Source organism: Salmo salar, chromosome 13, assembly GCF_965601325.2.
Source record: "Salmo salar chromosome 13, fSalSal1, whole genome shotgun sequence".
Taxonomy (NCBI): domain Eukaryota; kingdom Metazoa; phylum Chordata; class Actinopteri; order Salmoniformes; family Salmonidae; genus Salmo; species Salmo salar.
The window spans coordinates 13857220-13875041 of NC_138303.1; the positions used below are offsets into that span (position 1 = coordinate 13857220).

At 41.1% G+C, this 17822-nt stretch overlaps 2 protein-coding genes across 2 annotated transcripts in view; both read right to left on the reverse strand.

Annotated features, from left to right (window-relative positions):
• LOC106566441 (syntenin-1) overlaps positions 1-10822 on the reverse strand; it is a 29072-nt gene extending 18250 nt beyond the window's left edge. The window contains exons 1-2 of the mRNA XM_014134479.3: positions 10565-10822; positions 1446-1497 (exon numbers count right to left, since the gene is read on the reverse strand). Coding sequence (XP_013989954.3) covers positions 1446-1496 — 51 coding nt within the window. The 5' untranslated portion in view covers position 1497; positions 10565-10822. The remainder of the gene's footprint in view (positions 1-1445; positions 1498-10564) is intronic.
• A 2004-nt stretch (positions 10823-12826) lies between these two features.
• On the reverse strand, positions 12827-17678 carry LOC106566440 (peptidyl-prolyl cis-trans isomerase FKBP1A). Its single transcript, XM_045692935.2, has 5 exons — positions 17427-17678; positions 17200-17247; positions 14329-14441; positions 13410-13555; positions 12827-13281 (listed from the first exon to the last, which is right to left on the reverse strand). The coding sequence occupies exons 1-4, from the start codon at positions 17461-17463 to the stop codon at positions 13427-13429; spliced, it is 327 nt and encodes a 108-aa protein (XP_045548891.1). The 5' UTR covers positions 17464-17678; the 3' UTR covers positions 12827-13281; positions 13410-13426.
• Positions 17679-17822: the final 144 nt, after the last annotated feature.

A 17822-nucleotide genomic window follows, 5' to 3' on the forward strand; every position in this document is an offset into this window, starting at 1 on the left:
GCAGTTTAGACAGTAACGGACACTAGAACATCTGCAGTTTAGACAGTAACGGACACTAGAACACCTGCAGTCTAGACAGTAACGGACACTAGAACACCTGCAGTCTAGACAGAGTAACGGACAGTAGAACACCTGCAGTCTAGACAGAGCAACGGACTCTAGAACACCTGCAGTCTAGACAGTAACGGACAGTAGAACACCTGCAGTCTAGACAGTAACGGACAGTAGAACACCTGCAGTCTAGACAGAGCAACGGACTCTAGAACACCTGCAGTCTAGACAGAGTAACGGACACTAGAACACCTGCAGTCTAGACAGAGTAACGGACTCTAGAACACCTGCAGTCTAGACAGAGTAACGGACTCTAGAACACCTGCAGTCTAGACAGAGTAACGGACTCTAGAACACCTGCAGTCTAGACAGTAACGGACACTAGAACACCTGCAGTCTAGACAGTAACGGACATTAGAACACCTGCAGTCTAGACAGTGTAACGGACACTAGAACACCTGCAGTCTAGACAGAGTAACGGACACTAGAACACCTGCAGTCTAGACAGAGTAACGGACTCTAGAACACCTGCAGTCTAGACAGAGTAACGGACTCTAGAACACCTGCAGTCTAGACAGAGTAACGGACTCTAGAACACCTGCAGTCTAGACAGAGTAACGGACTCTAGAACACCTGCAGTCTAGACAGTAACGGACACTAGAACACCTGCAGTCTAGACAGAGTAACGGACAGTAGAACACCTGCAGTCTAGACAGAGTAACGGACTCTAGAACACCTGCAGTCTAGACAGAGTAACGGACTCTAGAACACCTGCAGTCTAGACAGAGTAACGGACTCTAGAACACCTGCAGTCTAGACAGTAACGGACACTAGAACACCTGCAGTCTAGACAGAGTAACGGACAGTAGAACACCTGCTGTCTAGACAGAGAAACGGACAGTAGAACACCTGCTGTCTAGACAGAGAAACGGACTCTAGAACACCTGCAGTCTAGACAGAGTAATGGACACTAGAAGATAAAATGTTACTAGACATTACATTCTAGTCATTTAGCAGGCGGTCTTATCCAGAGCAACTTACAGGAGCAATTAGGGTTAAGAGCCTTGCTTAAGGGCACAGACAGATTTTTCACCCTAGTCGGCTCGGGGATTCGAACCAGCAACCTTTTGGTTTCTGGCCCAACGATCTTAACCGCTAGGCTACCTGCGGCCTAGAGAAAATATAATGGACACAACACTTTAGCTGAAGCTTTGTATATTTCTTCCTCTCTTTTAACAAAGAACAAGGTCGATTTGCATTTGAATGTTTGAATTGGTTTTAGCCACCCGCTAGTTTTATTGTGACCAGGAAGAGTACTTTAACAGCCGGGACGAGGTCAGAGTAGCCTACTTAAAAAAAGTCCAATATTCTGTCCAATACTGGGTTTTCCTTACCTTCATGACCTTGTCCACCTTAAGATCCTCGAGGGATGGATACAGCGACATTCTGTGGGAAGAACACAAAGGAAACTGTTATAATGTTGGCATGAGAAGAGTAAAGCCCACAATACATAGGAGAAATAGAATCTCACCCATAAACTGCTAACCTTTGATGGCAAATCCCTAGCTGAGAATAACGTGGCGGAAGACAGGATGGGGGGGGGGGGCTCTGGACCACACAGACAGCGGGTTGGAGAACAGAGTGGTTGGTCTGTCTGTCTGTCTATAGACCGTGCCCATACACAGCTCTGACAGAGTGACATACATGGCATGGGGACTCCAAGCTCATAATGAGATGTTTTTCAATTGAGGCTTTAAGTTTTTCACCACTAATCCACCATGATCTATTTCTGCACTTCCAGACCCCTTCCCATCATCACTCATCCTTTCATTACTGTGAGATGGAAAAGAGAGAGAAGGGTAGCTAACAGTAACAAAGATGTGATGTAGGCTGAGGAGTGGGTGTGGTCAGAACACCCTATAAAGACCTAACTAACAAACAAGTCAGAGATACCCTTCTTATCCACATACTGTAGGCTGGGCTAGTTCTAGAACAAACAATGTCGGCTAGAAACTGACTGTAGTAAGTTAAGGTGATTTTGATAACCAAAATGTTATAAAGAAGAATGTTCCTACCTTTAAAAATGCTGAAAGCTCATATTTATGTTAAAACCTTTAAAAAAATGGCCTCATCTGACTACTGCGTGCCGCCATCTTGATAACGTGTCATCAATGACATCACTTGAATGGTTCGTCTGACATGCAGCCCAGATTAGATTGCATGTTTGTAGCCTCATTGAGAATGTTTAAAATTTTGACAATACAAAACTACGTGCCTTTGTAGAAGGCTATCCTGTTAAGAGACTAGCCAGGTAACATGGCATGAACGATAAGTTGACAAAAAATATATATACACACACTGTGCAAGATGGGCTAGCTAGCCAACTAGTCTGAAACCACGGCAAGCTCAGCTACCATTGATGGACATTTTGCTAGGTAGCCTAGTGACATTGGCAGCATCATTTGGTAAGTCTCACAACTAGCTGCAATTGATTTAATAAAAGTGGACACTGTTAGCAACACTACATGTCTGTAGCTAAGTCTTTCAGAACAGACACCTAGCTATCTAGGAGGAGGCTCCCGAGTGGCGCAGCAGTCTAAGGCACTGCATCTCAGTGCAAGAGGTGTCACTACAGACCCTGGTTCGATTCCAGGCTGTATCACAACCGGCCGTGATTGTCAGCCGCCCTATGGGACTCCCGATTGTCCCGGCGTTGTACGGGTTAGGCCTTCATTGTAAATAAGAATTTGTTCTTAACTTACTTGCCAAGTTAAATAAAGGTTAAATACAACAATTTAATCTAGCTAGCATTGACTGAATACTTGTTTTTCTAGCCCAACTAGCTAGCTTCTCCTAGGTTTGGCACATCTGAAATCCCTCACTGCAAACCATATTGGATAACATTTTATGCATAGTGTACACGATCTGCCTGCAAAAGTGACTTATTGTAGGCATTACCATGCAGTTAGCTTACTAACCTTGATGCTGTTAGCTACCTTATGCTAACACAGTACGAGCCGATGCCCATGTCAAAACTACTGTAATGTTTAACACAGCTAAACCTTGCTAGCTGAATGAACAAAAACATGTCCAAGTGGGTTGACTGTTGACTGACTGACTATACAGGCTAATTCTACGCTAGCTACCAGCATTGTTATTGTGGACATCATGCATTCAGCTGGCTTGCTAATGTAGAGTAACAGTTGATATGATGCCCCTGTCCATGTGAAAAACCACTAATGTAGCCTACAGCTGAATGAGCTCAAAAACGTTTGCAAGTGGTTTATTTAAAAAAATGTAATTGCCCTTTTTTCGTGATATCAAATTGGTAGTTACTGTCTGGTCCCTTCACTGCAACTCCCGTACGGACTCGGGAGAGGCGAAGGTCGAGAGCCGTGCGTCCTCCGAAACACGACCCCACCAAGCCGCGCTGCTTCTTGACACACTACTTGCTTAACCCGGAAGCCAGCCTCACCAGTGTGTCGGAGGAAACACTGTACAGCTGGCGACCGAAGTCAGCGTGCGCCCGGCCTGCCACAAGGAGTCGCTACAGTGCGATGGGACAATGACATCCCGGCCGGCCAAACCCTCCTCTAACCCGGACGACGCTGGGCCAAATCATGCGTCTCCTGGTCGAGGCCGGCTGCAACACAGCCTGGGATCGAACACGGGTCTGTAGTGACGCCGGGTCTGTAGTGTGGCCACATCTTTCTATCCTGAGCTAGGCACTGAGGCCACATCTTTCTATCCTGAGCTAGGCGCTCGAAAAAATTATTATATGTTCTAAAAGCATTTTCACAACATCAAGGTTACCTAACCTCGACATGTAAAACAATGTAGGTTGATTTGAGCATTTCAGTTTGTACTGTAAAGTAACAGTCAAAACATACACAACAGGCAGAATGTGTCATTGTTCACACACAGCAATCCCCCAGGGCACTTCATCAGTTAAAAAACATGTTATGTAAGCCTCAACCTGCAGCCCGTTTGTACTGCTGCCTTGTCCCCAGCCACTGAACGAGCAACACAGCAAAAAATCTCAAGGCGCTGGGCTTTTGATCTCCGGATGTCTACTATCAAGAAGAAAACATTGATATCATAAAAAGTTAGTCAAGGAACAAAAAGTAGTTGCTAGCAACTAAAACCAAGAAAGTACATTACATCTATTAGACAACACTGAAACCTATTGAGGAAGCTTGTGGTGGTTTCTACCTGGTACAAGGCCTTCAGAAAGTATTCACACCCCTTGACTTTTTCCACATTTTGTTATGTTAAATCTTGAATTTAAAGTTGATTGAGATTTTTTTTGGTCATTGGCCTACCCACAATACCCCATAATGTCAAAGTGGAATTGTGTTTTAAGAGAAAAAATATACTTCATATATAATTGTTCAGGCCCTTTCTTATGGCGAGCATAAATAGGTTTTAGATTTTTTTTTTTATTGCTTAACAAGTCATAGTAAGTTGCATGGACTCACTGTGTGCAATATTGGTGTTAAATGTGATTTCTGAACGACTACCTTTGTACCCCACACATACGATTATCTGTAAGGTCCCTCAACCAAGCAGTGATTTTCAAACACAGATTCAACCACAAAGACTAGGAAGGTTTTCCAATGCCTCGCAAAGGGCACCTATTGGTAGATGGATATTTTTTTAAAGCTGACATTGAATAGCTCTTTGAGCATGGTGAAGTTATTCATTACACTTTGGATGGTCTAACAATACACCCAGTCACTACAAAGATACAGGCGTTGCCGGTGAAGAAGGAAACCGCTTAGGTATTTCACCATAAGGCCAATGATGACTTTAAAACAGTTCTAGTTTAATGGCTGTGATACGAAAAAACATCAACATCGTAGTTACTCCACAAATTACAATACTAACCTACAGTTGAGGTCGGAAGTTTACATACACCTTAGCCAAATACATTTAAACTCAGTTTCACAATTCCTGACATTTAATCCTAGTGAAAATTATCTGTCTTAGGTCAGTTAGGATCACCACTTTATTTTAAGAATGTGAAATGTCAATAATAGTAGAGAGAATGATTTATTTCAGCTTTTATTTCTTTCATCACATTCCCAGTGGGTCAGAAGTTTACCTACACTCAATTAGTATTTGGTAGCAGTGCCTGTAAATTGTTTAACTAGGGTCAAACATTTCAGGTAGCCTTCCACAAGCTTCCCACAATAAGTTGGGTGAATTTTGGCCCAGTCCTCCAGACAGAGCTGGTGTAACTGAGTCAGGTTTGTAGGATCCTTGCTCTTTCTGCCCACACATTTTTTATAATATTGAGCTCAGGGCTTTGTGATGGCCACTCCAATACCTTGGAGTTTGTTGTCCTTAAGCCATTTTGCCACAACTTTGGAAGTATGCTTGGGGTCATTGTCCATTTCGAAAACCCATTTCTGACCAAGCTTCAACTTCCTGACTGATGTCTTGAGATGTTGCTTCAATATATCAACATAAGTTTCCTTCTCCTGATGCCATCTATTTTGTGAAGTGCATCAGTCCCCCACAACATGATGCTGCCACCCGTTCTTCATGGTTGGGATTGTGTTCTTTGGCTTGCAAGCCTCCCCCTTTTTCCTCCAAACATAACAATGGTCATTATGGCCAAACAGTTCTATTTTTGTTTCATCAGACCAGAGGACATTTCTCCAAAACGTATGATCTTTGTCCCCATGTGCAGTTGCAAACCGTAGTCTGGCTTTTTTATGGCGGTTTTGGAGCAGTGGCTTCTTCCTTGCTGAGCGGCCTTTCAGGTTGTCGATATAGGACTCGTTTTACTGTGGATATAGATACTTTTGTACCTGTTTCCTCCAGCATCTTTACAAGGTCCTTTGCGGTTGTTCTGGGATTGATTTGCACTTTTCGCACCAACATACATTAATCTCTAGGAGACACAATGCGTCTCCTTCCTGAGCGGTATGACGGCTGCGTGGTCCCATGGTGTTTATACTTGCACACTATTGTTTGTACAGATGAACGTGGTACCTTCAGGCATTTGGATATTGCTCCCAAAGACAAACCAGACTTGTGGAGGTCTATAATTGTTTTTCTGAGGGCATGGCTGATTTCTTTTGATTTTCCAATGGTCAAGCAAAGAGGCACTGAGTTTGAAGGTAGGCCTTGAAATACAACCACAGGTACACCTCCAATTGACTCAAATTATGTCAATTAGCCTAAAAGAAGCTTCTAAAGCCATGACATAATTTTCTGGAACGTCCCAAGCTGTTTAAAGGCACAGTCAACTTAGTGTATGTAAAGTTATAAGTGAAATAATCTGTCTAAACAATTGTTGGAAAAATGACTTGTGTCATGCACAAAGTAGTTGTCCTAACCGACTTGCCAAAACTATAGTTTGTTAACAAGACATTTGTGGAGTGGTTGAAAAACTTGTTTTAATGACTCCAACCTAAGTGTATGTAAACTTCCGATTTCAACTGTAATTGACGGAGTGAAAAGAAGAAAGCCTGTACATAATAAAGCTATTAAAAAACATGCATCCTGTTTGCAACAAGGCACTAAAATAATACTGCAAAAAATGTCCAATACAACACATTACTGAGTACCACTCTCCATATTCTCAAGCATAGTGGTGGCTGCATCATGTTATGGGTATGTTTGTCATCGTTAAGTACTGGGGAGTTTTTCAAGAATAAAAAATAAATAGAATGGAGCTAAGCACAGGCAAAATCCTAGAGGAAAACCTGGATCAGTCTGCTTTCCACAAAAGACTGGGATATGAAGTCACCTTTCAGCAGGACAATAACCTAAAACACAAGGCCAAATCTACACTGGAGTTGTTTAGCAAGAAGACAGTGAATGTTCCTGCGTGGCCGATTTACTGTTTTGATCTGAAAATCTACGGCAAGACCTGAAAATGGTCTAGCAATGATCAACAACCAACTTGACAGAGCTTGAAGATTTTTTTTTAATAATAAATGGGCAAAGGTGTGGAAAGCTCTTAGAGACTTACCCAGAAAGACTCACAGCTCTAATCACTGCCAAAAGTGCTTCTACAAAGTATTGACTCAGGGGTGTGAATAATTTAGCAAAAAATGTTTTAACTTTGTCATTATGGGGTATTGTGTGTAGAGAAAAATCTATTTAATAAATTTTGAATTCAGGCTGTAACACAAAATGTGGAATAAGTAATTGGGTATGAATACTTTCTGAAGGCAATGTACAGTATGTACTGGGGCTGATATGGTCTGTGTTTTGGTACTGAGCCTTCGCTCTCTCAAAGCTGGTAAACAAACACACAAGTTATCATGGAAAACTAGTAAAATCACAGGCTGAGAATGGAGCAAAACGAATGGATCTAGGCCTAATGGAATAGCAAGAGACAAACAGGATGAGAGAGCAGTTTCCCTTTTACTGGAAGAGATAGGCCTACAGCCAGAGTTAACGAGAAACTAAAAGCTCACTTACACTCACAAAAAAATAAAAAAAAGAAGGAAGGAAGGAAGGAAGAAAGAGAGAGAAAGAGAGAGAAAGAGAGAGAAAGAGAGAGAAAGAGAGAGAAAGAGAGAGAAAGAGGGAATGAGAGAGGGAATGACAGAAGGGGAAGGAGAGAAAGGGAGAGTACACGCTTCCAGTACAAGAGTAAATAGGGATCAGCTGTACTATAGGGTGTGGCAGGTGAAACTGTCCCAGAGTCTACAGTAGACACCTACCATGCCGAGGAGTAAGAGCCCAGTCACTTATGAATGACTAATCATCAACTACTACTCAAACATACAAGTCTTGCCTTTAAGGACAAGGGCTTTTGCTATCGTGTTCTTCTGATCAAGTTATTGGTGTAGGCCTATGCGTACATTCGTTAAGATGTCATCTGAGCCATACGGGTCAATCCAGGAAGAAGAGAAGACGAACTGGTCTGGTCACATTTCCGGTACGACATCAGAATCACTGTCAATGATGGTTTGTTTATAAAGTTGGTGTCTCCAGTGTGTTCTTGAGAACGGTGTTGAAAAGGAAATGCCCAAGAGAGATATTCAAGTTCATGTCACATACTGTTCCTTTTCACTTTTATATTATACACTGTGGCATCCCACTTTTTGAATAGATCACAAGATATGCTGCAAGCCATGAACAGGAAACAGGAACTTAGAGGTAGTCAATGATACACTGCTACCATCTCGACCACAGTCAGTGTCAATGTCCATGTTCTCTCCCACACACGACGAAATAAAAAAAACTACACAACACACAGCAGACTTAGAGAATGAAAAAAACACTCCTACGTGTATAAACCCTAGCCCACAACATTGATGCAAATGAAACTCCCTCCTACACATACAGCACTGTCAAACCACACATCATGAAAACAGCCCAATCCTTGTTCCTCTACAAGAACAACATACAAGACAGACAACACACAATTGTGAAAAGACATAACCCCACTAACACATTCCTACTAACAAGTTGACACTACTACAGAGTAAAAAATAAAATAAAATAAAAAAAGGGATAAAAATAAGCACATAATGTGAACATTTAGCACAATCGCTGAGCCAAGCTAAACATGCCCACCAATCACATTACTAAGTCAAGACTACTGTACACTACACACCCAATTCACAGACCAGAGAGACACACTCCATTATGTCTCTGAACACCAAGGCACTTTCCATGTTTTCATTTGAAATGTGCCCCCCACCATCACCATTCAGAAACATGGGCTGGCTTATTCCCAGATAAAAGTGGAAACCTTGGAATAAAATAACCTTATTCTTGGGCTGGTTACCTCATCCCCTACCAGTAACTACAAGTGTTTTTGTAGTACTGAGATGGGGGGGATTCCTTAGCAAGAATAGGCTAACTAAATTAATCAAATAGGGACACGACTTGTGTCGTGCACGATGTGCTTCTGACAAGAATACAGACTGAAACAATTTCAGTCGCTCTGTAGGAAATACTGTGGTTTTTGTCTACGCACTACACAGACATGTCCAGCAAACGCTACAGAAGGGGCAAACTTCAGCACTTCCTTGAGCCTAAACGAATTGAATATACAAAGAATGTTATCCCCTTGGGAACGTATTCTGGTCTACTGACATGGTGGAGAAAGGTGGCTGTGGTAAGCAATGCACAGCCAGAGAAGTGGGGGGAGACTATGACAATGATCACAAGGTCCACTATTATAACTAATGACATGTTTCATGTCCACTCACCTTCCTCTTTGTTTTCAACCAGTGTATACCAAGTTGTTTAAGATATATGCCTAGTTACCCCATTCAGAATGTTCTTCTGTGCTGTCCTACAGTACGGAAGTTAGCTTCATCCCGCAGCTAGCCATTTATAATGACCATTTATAGTAACAATTTTGACTTTTCATTTTACAGATGGCTACCCATTTGCAACATTAAAAGTTACTTATTTTTATTTTATATAAAATGGTCATTTAAAATGGCTATTTGCAGGACGAAGCTACACTGAACTAAACCATTGACATCTATATTCATTAATCCGTTTCAGTGCTGTCTGAGCTGATCGGTGACTAGATTGACCTAGGTCACTATATGATTCTAAATCAGAAGGTTGATATTCTCATTTTTACATTACATTTTAGTCATTTAGGAGATGCTCTTACCCAGCGCGACTTACAGTAGAGTGCATACATTTTATGACATTTTTAAATACTGTCCCCCGTGGGAATCGAACCCACAACCCTGGCGTTGCAAGCGCCTTGCTCTACCAACTGAGCTACATTGGGGCTTTATGTGGGGCTACAGTGGGGCTTTATGTGGGGCTACAGTGGGACAAACATTAACCTAGTTGCCTAGTTAAATAAAGGTTAAATAAAAAAACAATTAAAACGTTCCATACAGCTCATACTTAATAAAACATCAAACATTTTGCTAAGACTGCCTACAGCTGGCCAATTGTTTGGGGGGGTTCTCTACAGTACACATCTCTCTAGTGTGACATTAGACATTTTGTAGCATGTGTCAAGAAATCACATGATGTCATGAGTCAGAGGTTTCAAAACATTGAGAGTTAACAGTTGTAAACAAATATAGTTAACGTTAGCTAGGTATGTAGCTGAATATCTAGTTTGCTAGCCAGTTAACTGTATTTACCTGGCCAGGCTAACTTCAATAGCCTCACTGTGACACCATACTATAAAAGACAACCATATGGACGGCACAGATATTGAGTGTATCTCTCTAGCTAACTTGGCTAGTTAGCTATATATGCTAGCTAAACTAGCTATAGAATTATCAGCTAACTGTAGCTAGCTAACAACAAGAAGTTGTGGCTAAACGATGAGATACATTTAGCTAACTCGGTAGCTAGTTAACCTAGGCATCAAGACAAGGTGTACTCTTTCTTTATTCCTCCAATATCGGCTAACACGTCGCTGGTGAATAATACTTTACTCTCTTATGTTCAATCACCACCTTGCTTCGATAAATTTCCTAGCAAGCTAACAGTACTTAGCTAACCGGGAGAGCTACGCTAGCTAACGGGAAATGTGGTTGGACATATGTAAACTCACCTTAAAAGTTTTTGTTGTGAATATCTCAGAAAAACCTCCGACTATAGTTATGATACTCTTTTTCTGCTTCGTACTTCGGACGACAACCACTGCTGTTGAGAAGTGATATTCTGAGTCACCGCTAATTTCCTGGTCTAGAAAAGCCAAGTCAATGACAGTGGTGACATAGCCAATGGCCGCCTATCAGCTGGTGTTGTCTCAAGGCATACATAATGAATGTAGCTATGGTAATGAATATTACATTTTCAAGATTTTTGCAAGTACTTGAAATTGAGCGATATGAGGTGGTTATAGACAATCTGTGAATTTAGTTAGTTCAGCAACTGTTCATCAGTGGAAAATGGGGCATAATGCTACTACTACAGTGGAGCAATTTTGCCACTCTTCTACGTCTTGCTGTGGGTGATGGCTCATATATATTCTAATCTATATGAATATGAACGATGATCCATAAAACCTAGCTATTCCAATCCCCAGATACAACTCCGGTTTCTATAGCAAAGCAGACACTAATTTAACACCTTGATACTTAAAAGGTGCCACTACACCTAGAATGTCTCAGCATTTCTCCCCTATGTTGAAGCTAGGTGAATTGCAACAGCACTAAGTAGGCTGTATTAAAAACAAATCTCGCCTGCAACATGGCAGAGACACGGGCTTGGTGCCTCGTATCATCTGGATATGTGTGCAACAAAAGTTCAACATTCTCCTTCTGCTACCATTTATGTCAAGCCGTATAGACATACAGTTTGATTCATACGTTCGATAAATCCAAAGTCTACAGCAACAACCTCTGCAACGCGTTCCATTAGAAATTACAGTAATTCTGGGTGTACCAAAATTCAAAACACTGGGTGTGATCGAGGCGTGAGCCTTTTAGTTTCGGTTAAGGTCCACCGGTTTCAAGCAGCTGTAAAAACAAAAATGTTTTGCTATTGAAAATACATTTCACAGGGATTTATATGGTGCAAGGATTCCCTACACGATTATTCAGTGCTTGTTTTTGAGCGAAGAGTGTAGAATCTTAGCAACCACGAAAAGAGCGATTTCCACTGGATAACCCAGCCACAAAGTCAAAGCAGCTTTTCCATTTCGACAAGAGGCCGCTCCGGAAATCAATAGGCGAATATCATAGCCTATCACAACACTGGCGGGTAAATAATACTGTGAAACACTATCCTTCTATTACTGCAGATATAATATGTACATTTTCTGAAATTACAACGCAAAATTTCAACAAAAAAATATTTATTTAATACCCCACCCTCATTAATGCCAGATATTCCAGTAATTGAAGAAAATAAAGACTTTCCACAAAGCAGGTAGAGAGCACTTTATTGCAACTGCAAAAACATTTATTGGTTGTGCCTGTGTATGTAACTCAGCACACAAATAGACAGTACATAGGACTGTATTTGTGCCATGTGCCTAGACAGCTGTAACATCAAGAGCAATGATGGCCAGCATCTGAACATGTTCTATCTGCATTAGATTTAACTCCATTTCAACAGACTTTTAAATGTGATACAAAACATGGATGTCTCTGTCACCTGACTACCACAACACAGCATTTTTATTTAGGCAGTGTGGTGTCAGTCTAATGACGCTGACAAAAATATTTACCATTACATTACAGGTAAAGTAGAAGTCATTCTTAGTTATCAAGTCAAATTGTATTGGTCGCATACACATATTTTAGAAAGATGGCATCTGAAAAATATTTGAATGTCAAGTTGTGAGACAAAATAAGGTGGGGGAGGTCACAACTGAATCGATTCCTCAACCCCCTTTCAAAATTTCTGGCATTTCACTTCTAAAGCATCATCACTACTCCAATTAATGTGTGTACACTATATGGTTCCCATCACTGTTAATAACACGTTTATGGCTTTCAACAGGGTTAAAGATTTGACTTGGAAAGAAACATAAGCAACAACAAAATGATTCAAATGCAAAGCTTTGACACGTGTATATATCAGGATATCATTAGTATGACATGCAGAACCAGCTCGTTGGTTGGTCGTATGTCTCGTAATGAGAGAGACACAATATGATACAACTCTTCTGTACTAGTTCCTCTGTGCAGAATGCTCACTAGCGCCTAATAAAGTTAACAAATCAAAATGAATGAAAACATCACTATTTAGTCTGGGTAAATAACATATCAAACAATGTTCCTGTTTTATACCGTTAAGACATCCCTTGACTCAATATTTTACTACACTATTGCCTCTCAACATTACACTAAGCCCTATAACTCTAAAGTCAATTCATATTTGTTCTACTTTCAGCTGGGAGAGGTATGGATGCAAACATGTACTTTTCATATTCTCTTAGTTTTGTTCCTCAGGTAGGATTCATGTCAAGCACCAGCCCTCTTTCAGGTACTCTTGAAAACAGATGAATGTCGCTGCTAACATTTCATTGGTATTTTGTATTACTCATGTAACCATGCACAACCAATCATTTCACAAAACAAAACAAAGTAAAGCACAATTTAAAAATTCAAGATTAAAAACATCAAGGTTTGTAAGGTTTTAAGGTTATGGCCCATAGGTTTTTAAAGAAAAACAAAATAACCGAGTCATTGATAATGCAGATTTTCTATATATGGATAAAATAGTGACCAAAGTGGTGGAACTATAGACACAGGCCTCTTATAGAATCAAGTGCAGACTCTCCTAGCTTTTCTACATGTTTCCTAGGTAGAAAGCAACCTGCAAAGACAGAGAAGGAAGAGGAGAAAGGGATTAGATTGAATCCATGGACTTGTAGATGCATTTGTGCTATTATTTAAACTACGGATAATAATAAAACACTTAGAAAATCTTCAAAAAGTACTTACAAAAAAAAGAAACATCTTCATTCAAGGCTCAGTAGCTCAACATCAAAGATAAGGGTGGCGTTGGGTGGAATGATCCCCGGGTGGCCCTTTGCCCCGTAGGCAAAGTCAGGCGAGCAGGTCAGCTTGGCTCTCTGACCAACACTCATCTGCAAGGAAGTGGGGGGGACATAGGTCAAGCACAGCCACACTGAGATAAGCTACGGAGGAACCTCTATGCTTTATTTCGGAAAGAAGCATTCATTTTATGATACTGTTGACAACTTTTTGGTTCAAATTGTGTTCATTTATGCATCACTTTTTGGTTGTACTTAAGCAGCAATTGACCCCAGACCAGACGCTTAGTGTGTGTGTGTGTGTGTGTGTGTGTGTGTGTGTGTGTGTGTGTGTGTGTGTGTGTGTAATTGGGGGAGCGGTTTGTCATGCTGTAAGTGTGGAGCCTCTGATGAAAACGCTGAGGGCTCTTGTGGAGAACTGCCATTGGCTGGGAGAATGCCTAGCCAACACAACAAAGACTAATACGGGCACGTCTCTTCACTGCATCTGTCGCCCTTGATAAGAATATTATGTAATCAACCTCCTGGCAAAAGCCCAGCGAACTGCTTTGAAGTACACAATGCCTCAGTCTCTCTCTCCTGTTGCACACATTTGCCTTTCAATCTGCTGCAGCTACACATCACAGGGCTGTACAACAAACAGACCGAACTGTGTGTTCTGCCCCAGTAACAGTGAAACTAATGTAAAAGTTTATGCAAATACTTCAAACTGTCTGGTATAGCCCACACAAAGCATGTCATATGTTCAGAGAAATACTATGCATGAAGGCCATTATCTTCCTACTGATAGAGAAGGTATGGCTGTACTTGGAACAGTTAAATTCATCAAGTAATATAAATGTATTTGCTCTGGATAATACACCTACCTGCACGACTCCCTCTTCCCAGCCACGGATCACTTCCTGTTTTCCTATTTTAAACCTGAAGGGCTTGTCCCTGTCACGGGAGGAGTCAAACTTGCGTCCATCCGTCAGGGAGCCTGAAAAGGAGGAAATGAGAGGCAGAGAGGATTTATTTTGACAATCTGTAACAGAGATGGTGGCATGTCTGTTACGTTTCAAGGCAATCATTTCAGAACTGGACTGGGGGTGCGATTCCTGTACTAAAACCCAAACTAACGAGTTCCAGCAGACAGATGGACTCTTAAGTTGAAAGACGTACATCCTGTGGCTCTTGTAGGTTTATTTCCATATCGATTGTTATGCAACACACAAGGGACAAAACCGACAGTTAACGAAGCATTAACAATATATCTTCTGAGCTAGTGTAAATTTATCTCCCAGAATGCAAATGAAGGGATTCCACGGATAGCAGAAATAGCCCCTGCAGCTGTCTCTGGGGTGGGCAGTAAAGTGACAGGAAAATGTGGCCATAACTGGGTGTCTGCAGTCAGCAATTCATCCCGAGGAGGCATTCATTGTGTACCGTTGTTATTACCGCCAATCAGGCCAGGAGGGGGCTAATCTCTGGCGTGCACTGCTGTCGGGCACATCAGGGGGCAAGATATATATAGTAATCCCAGACATGGCATGGTTGGGCGGCCAGATTATTTTATTTTCTCTCTCCCTCTCTCTGCAGCGGCCAATATAATGATCTATTAGGGATGGAATTTATAATGCAAAAACTTTTCCAGTTGTATTTCTTTGACGTGGAACGTTATCGTTGTTGAAAGTCTCAAAAATGTCCCTTCAGGGAGCAGATTATGCAAATAGGAGACTGACTAATCAAATGAGAACTTGTTCTCAACTAGCCTACCTGGTTAAATAAAGATTAAATAAATAAAATTACATGAGGGCAGTGGAGTGTATTCATTGATGCCAATGGAAGCCAGGCTTCCCCCAAATATTTGACCAATAAAAAAAAGAAAATGGTATAAAATAATTTTATCTTTCATCTCTCTGTGTTTTCATAATTTCCCTTAAATTGGCAAATGGCTGAATCTCACCGGAGAAATCATCAGAGTGAGGGAAACAGCGCCCCTCTGTCTCAGTATGTGTAGCCCATGTATCTGTTGCTGTCTGGACTAAAAAAGTATGACATGTTGCCGCCATAGCATTTGATTGATTGATTGATGCCAGCAAGCATTTCGCCTCCCTTAATAAAAGCTCAACTGTCGGTTGTCCTGGCGCAGCAAAATGTCCCCCAAAAGGAGGCCAGTTTGGATTTGGCTTTACACCAATCAAATCGCATCCAAAGCAAAACGTTGTCAGAAAAACTTGTCCGGTCTGCTTGTGTTGTTGTCCTGCAGTGTTTGTTTTTTTTACTTGCATGTGCGCACACACACACACAAATGTGTACCATGGACAATCGCATGATATTTAGCAACATTGGACTAAATTGTTTTTGGTATCTTTCAGTTTGTTTTCACTGTATTATAGCCTAGTTGATTTGATGATGTTTTAATGTTGAAGTGTAAATGGTGCAGGAAAAGCGGAGGCAGTGCTCCTGTTGTCTTCGTGCTGACTGGAGGTAACTACGTGGCTCTAAACCCAGTAGTTGTTTAGTAAACTGTAGAAAACATTAACTTGATGGACCATGCTGTAGGTCATTTAACTATTTGTTACATGCAATATTTGTTTTTGTGGACACCAGACAGATGTTGCTTTCTGGTTTTGTGATGAAAGAAGTATATGTGTAGTTTAATTTATTCCGCCACTGTGTGACTGTTGTCTTTTTTGTTGTCTCGGCCATATTGTATATCAGGGTGGTGTATAAACTAACGGGTTGTAGAGCAAACAACACAATTAACACAACATAGGTTGTAATATGGCTTTTTTACTGGCTTGGCTTCCCCAGTGATTTTACCCAAGCACCCGCTATTGCATGAGGGTACAGTTCACACATGAATAACAGGAAAATATCATTTTCTGACAGGAAATCAAAAAGTGGAGAGAGAGAAAAAAAAAACTACTGTTGCTATAGCAAACATAGTAAAACATGTAGAATCTTGCCAGTGGCTTAAATATTTTGTGTATGCATGAATCCGAGTATAATAAAAGTTACATGATAATCCAATAAGGTGTTAGGACTACAATAGCAGCTATCCTACAACTAGGTAGCTGACAATTGAATAGTGTAAATCATGTGAGAACGTGGAGAAAAGGCAATGCCTATGTAATTTAAAAATACACCAACCCCCTGCAACTATTACAATAATACACTAACTCATTAGTAAACAATTACAACGAAAGGGGGAAAAAAATTCTTGAAAGGCATCAGACAGCAATACTCAGTTCTATCCAACGTCACCAATCCCCTCAATTTCAACAAAGGCAGGGTATCAGACCGGGTTTAAATCCCTCGCTGTTTCGACCTCGGATTGAACCCTGCAGCTGCGTTCAGCTGACGTCTGAACGCTCAAGACAGACACCTGCATGTTATATTACTATAATCACCTATGAAGTGACTGGTGGAAACATTGTATCATAGTAGTCTCGACTTCGCACGCGATGTTACAATGTTGCTCAATAGTAACCGCATTCCAATACTAAAGAAGCCGCCTCCCTTGTACACAAAGATTTAACGCAACACATTGTTGGGTGGCCAGAGCTACAGATGTATTTGCAATTGCATCCGAATGAAATTCCCCTGAATGAAAACATTACTATTGAAACAAAAATGCACCCAATCGCCAAGGTTGTGGCCTATCAAAAATCTGAATTAATCTAAGATTTTGGGGGAATTTACATTGGTGCTTGCATACAGACAGACACTGGAAATGAATCTCCCAAACTCACCAACATAATGCACCACACACGTCTGTCCTTTTTTAGGGAAGGTTCTTCCTGTGGGAGAAAAAGCCATAGAAAAACAGGATAACGGGCATGAAAAGACGACGCGACGCTAAAACAGGATAACGGCATGAGAAGACTATGAGAAGCTGCATTTTTTGTATGGAAATTTAAATGAATTAACGGGAAAAACATCAAATCTTGAGCTAAAGAAATGCATAAAAATATTTTACCATCGCCCGGGGTTATTGTCTCAATTTCTACTCCCATTTCCTTCGTTAATATCCCTCCACCCTACCAAGAGACTATCTTCCTTCAATCCGCTATTTCAGCGGCTGTTGTCGTCTGTCTCCGTGCAGCGGCGTCTACCACGTGATGTGAATGTAACGGTTAAACCGGAAAAAAAAGTGGGAGTGTTCGTCACATTTTGAGCGCGATTATTATTATTTTCTGTTCATAAATAATAACAATGTAATAACAATGCACGCACCACTAAACGATCCCGTGGTGTTTCTTCTTCTTCTGTTGGATGTTACATTTACCTTCCCCATTTATTTATTTTAATATATTTGATCTGTAATGCGGCATCAGCATCCCAGACTAGAGTAGAATTTAGGCCTACTATATAC

Excerpts from the sequence above, each read along its gene's own strand:
- LOC106566440 (XM_045692935.2), bottom strand. The coding sequence starts at position 17,463 with ATGGGAGTAGAAATTGAGACAATAACCCCGGGCGATG. Across the intron at positions 17,248-17,426 it reads GACAATAACCCCGGGCGATG|GAAGAACCTTCCCTAAAAAA; the intron begins GTAAAATATTTT and ends TTTCTCCCACAG. Across the intron at positions 14,442-17,199 it reads GTGTGTGGTGCATTATGTTG|GCTCCCTGACGGATGGACGC; the intron begins GTGAGTTTGGGA and ends CCTCCTTTTCAG.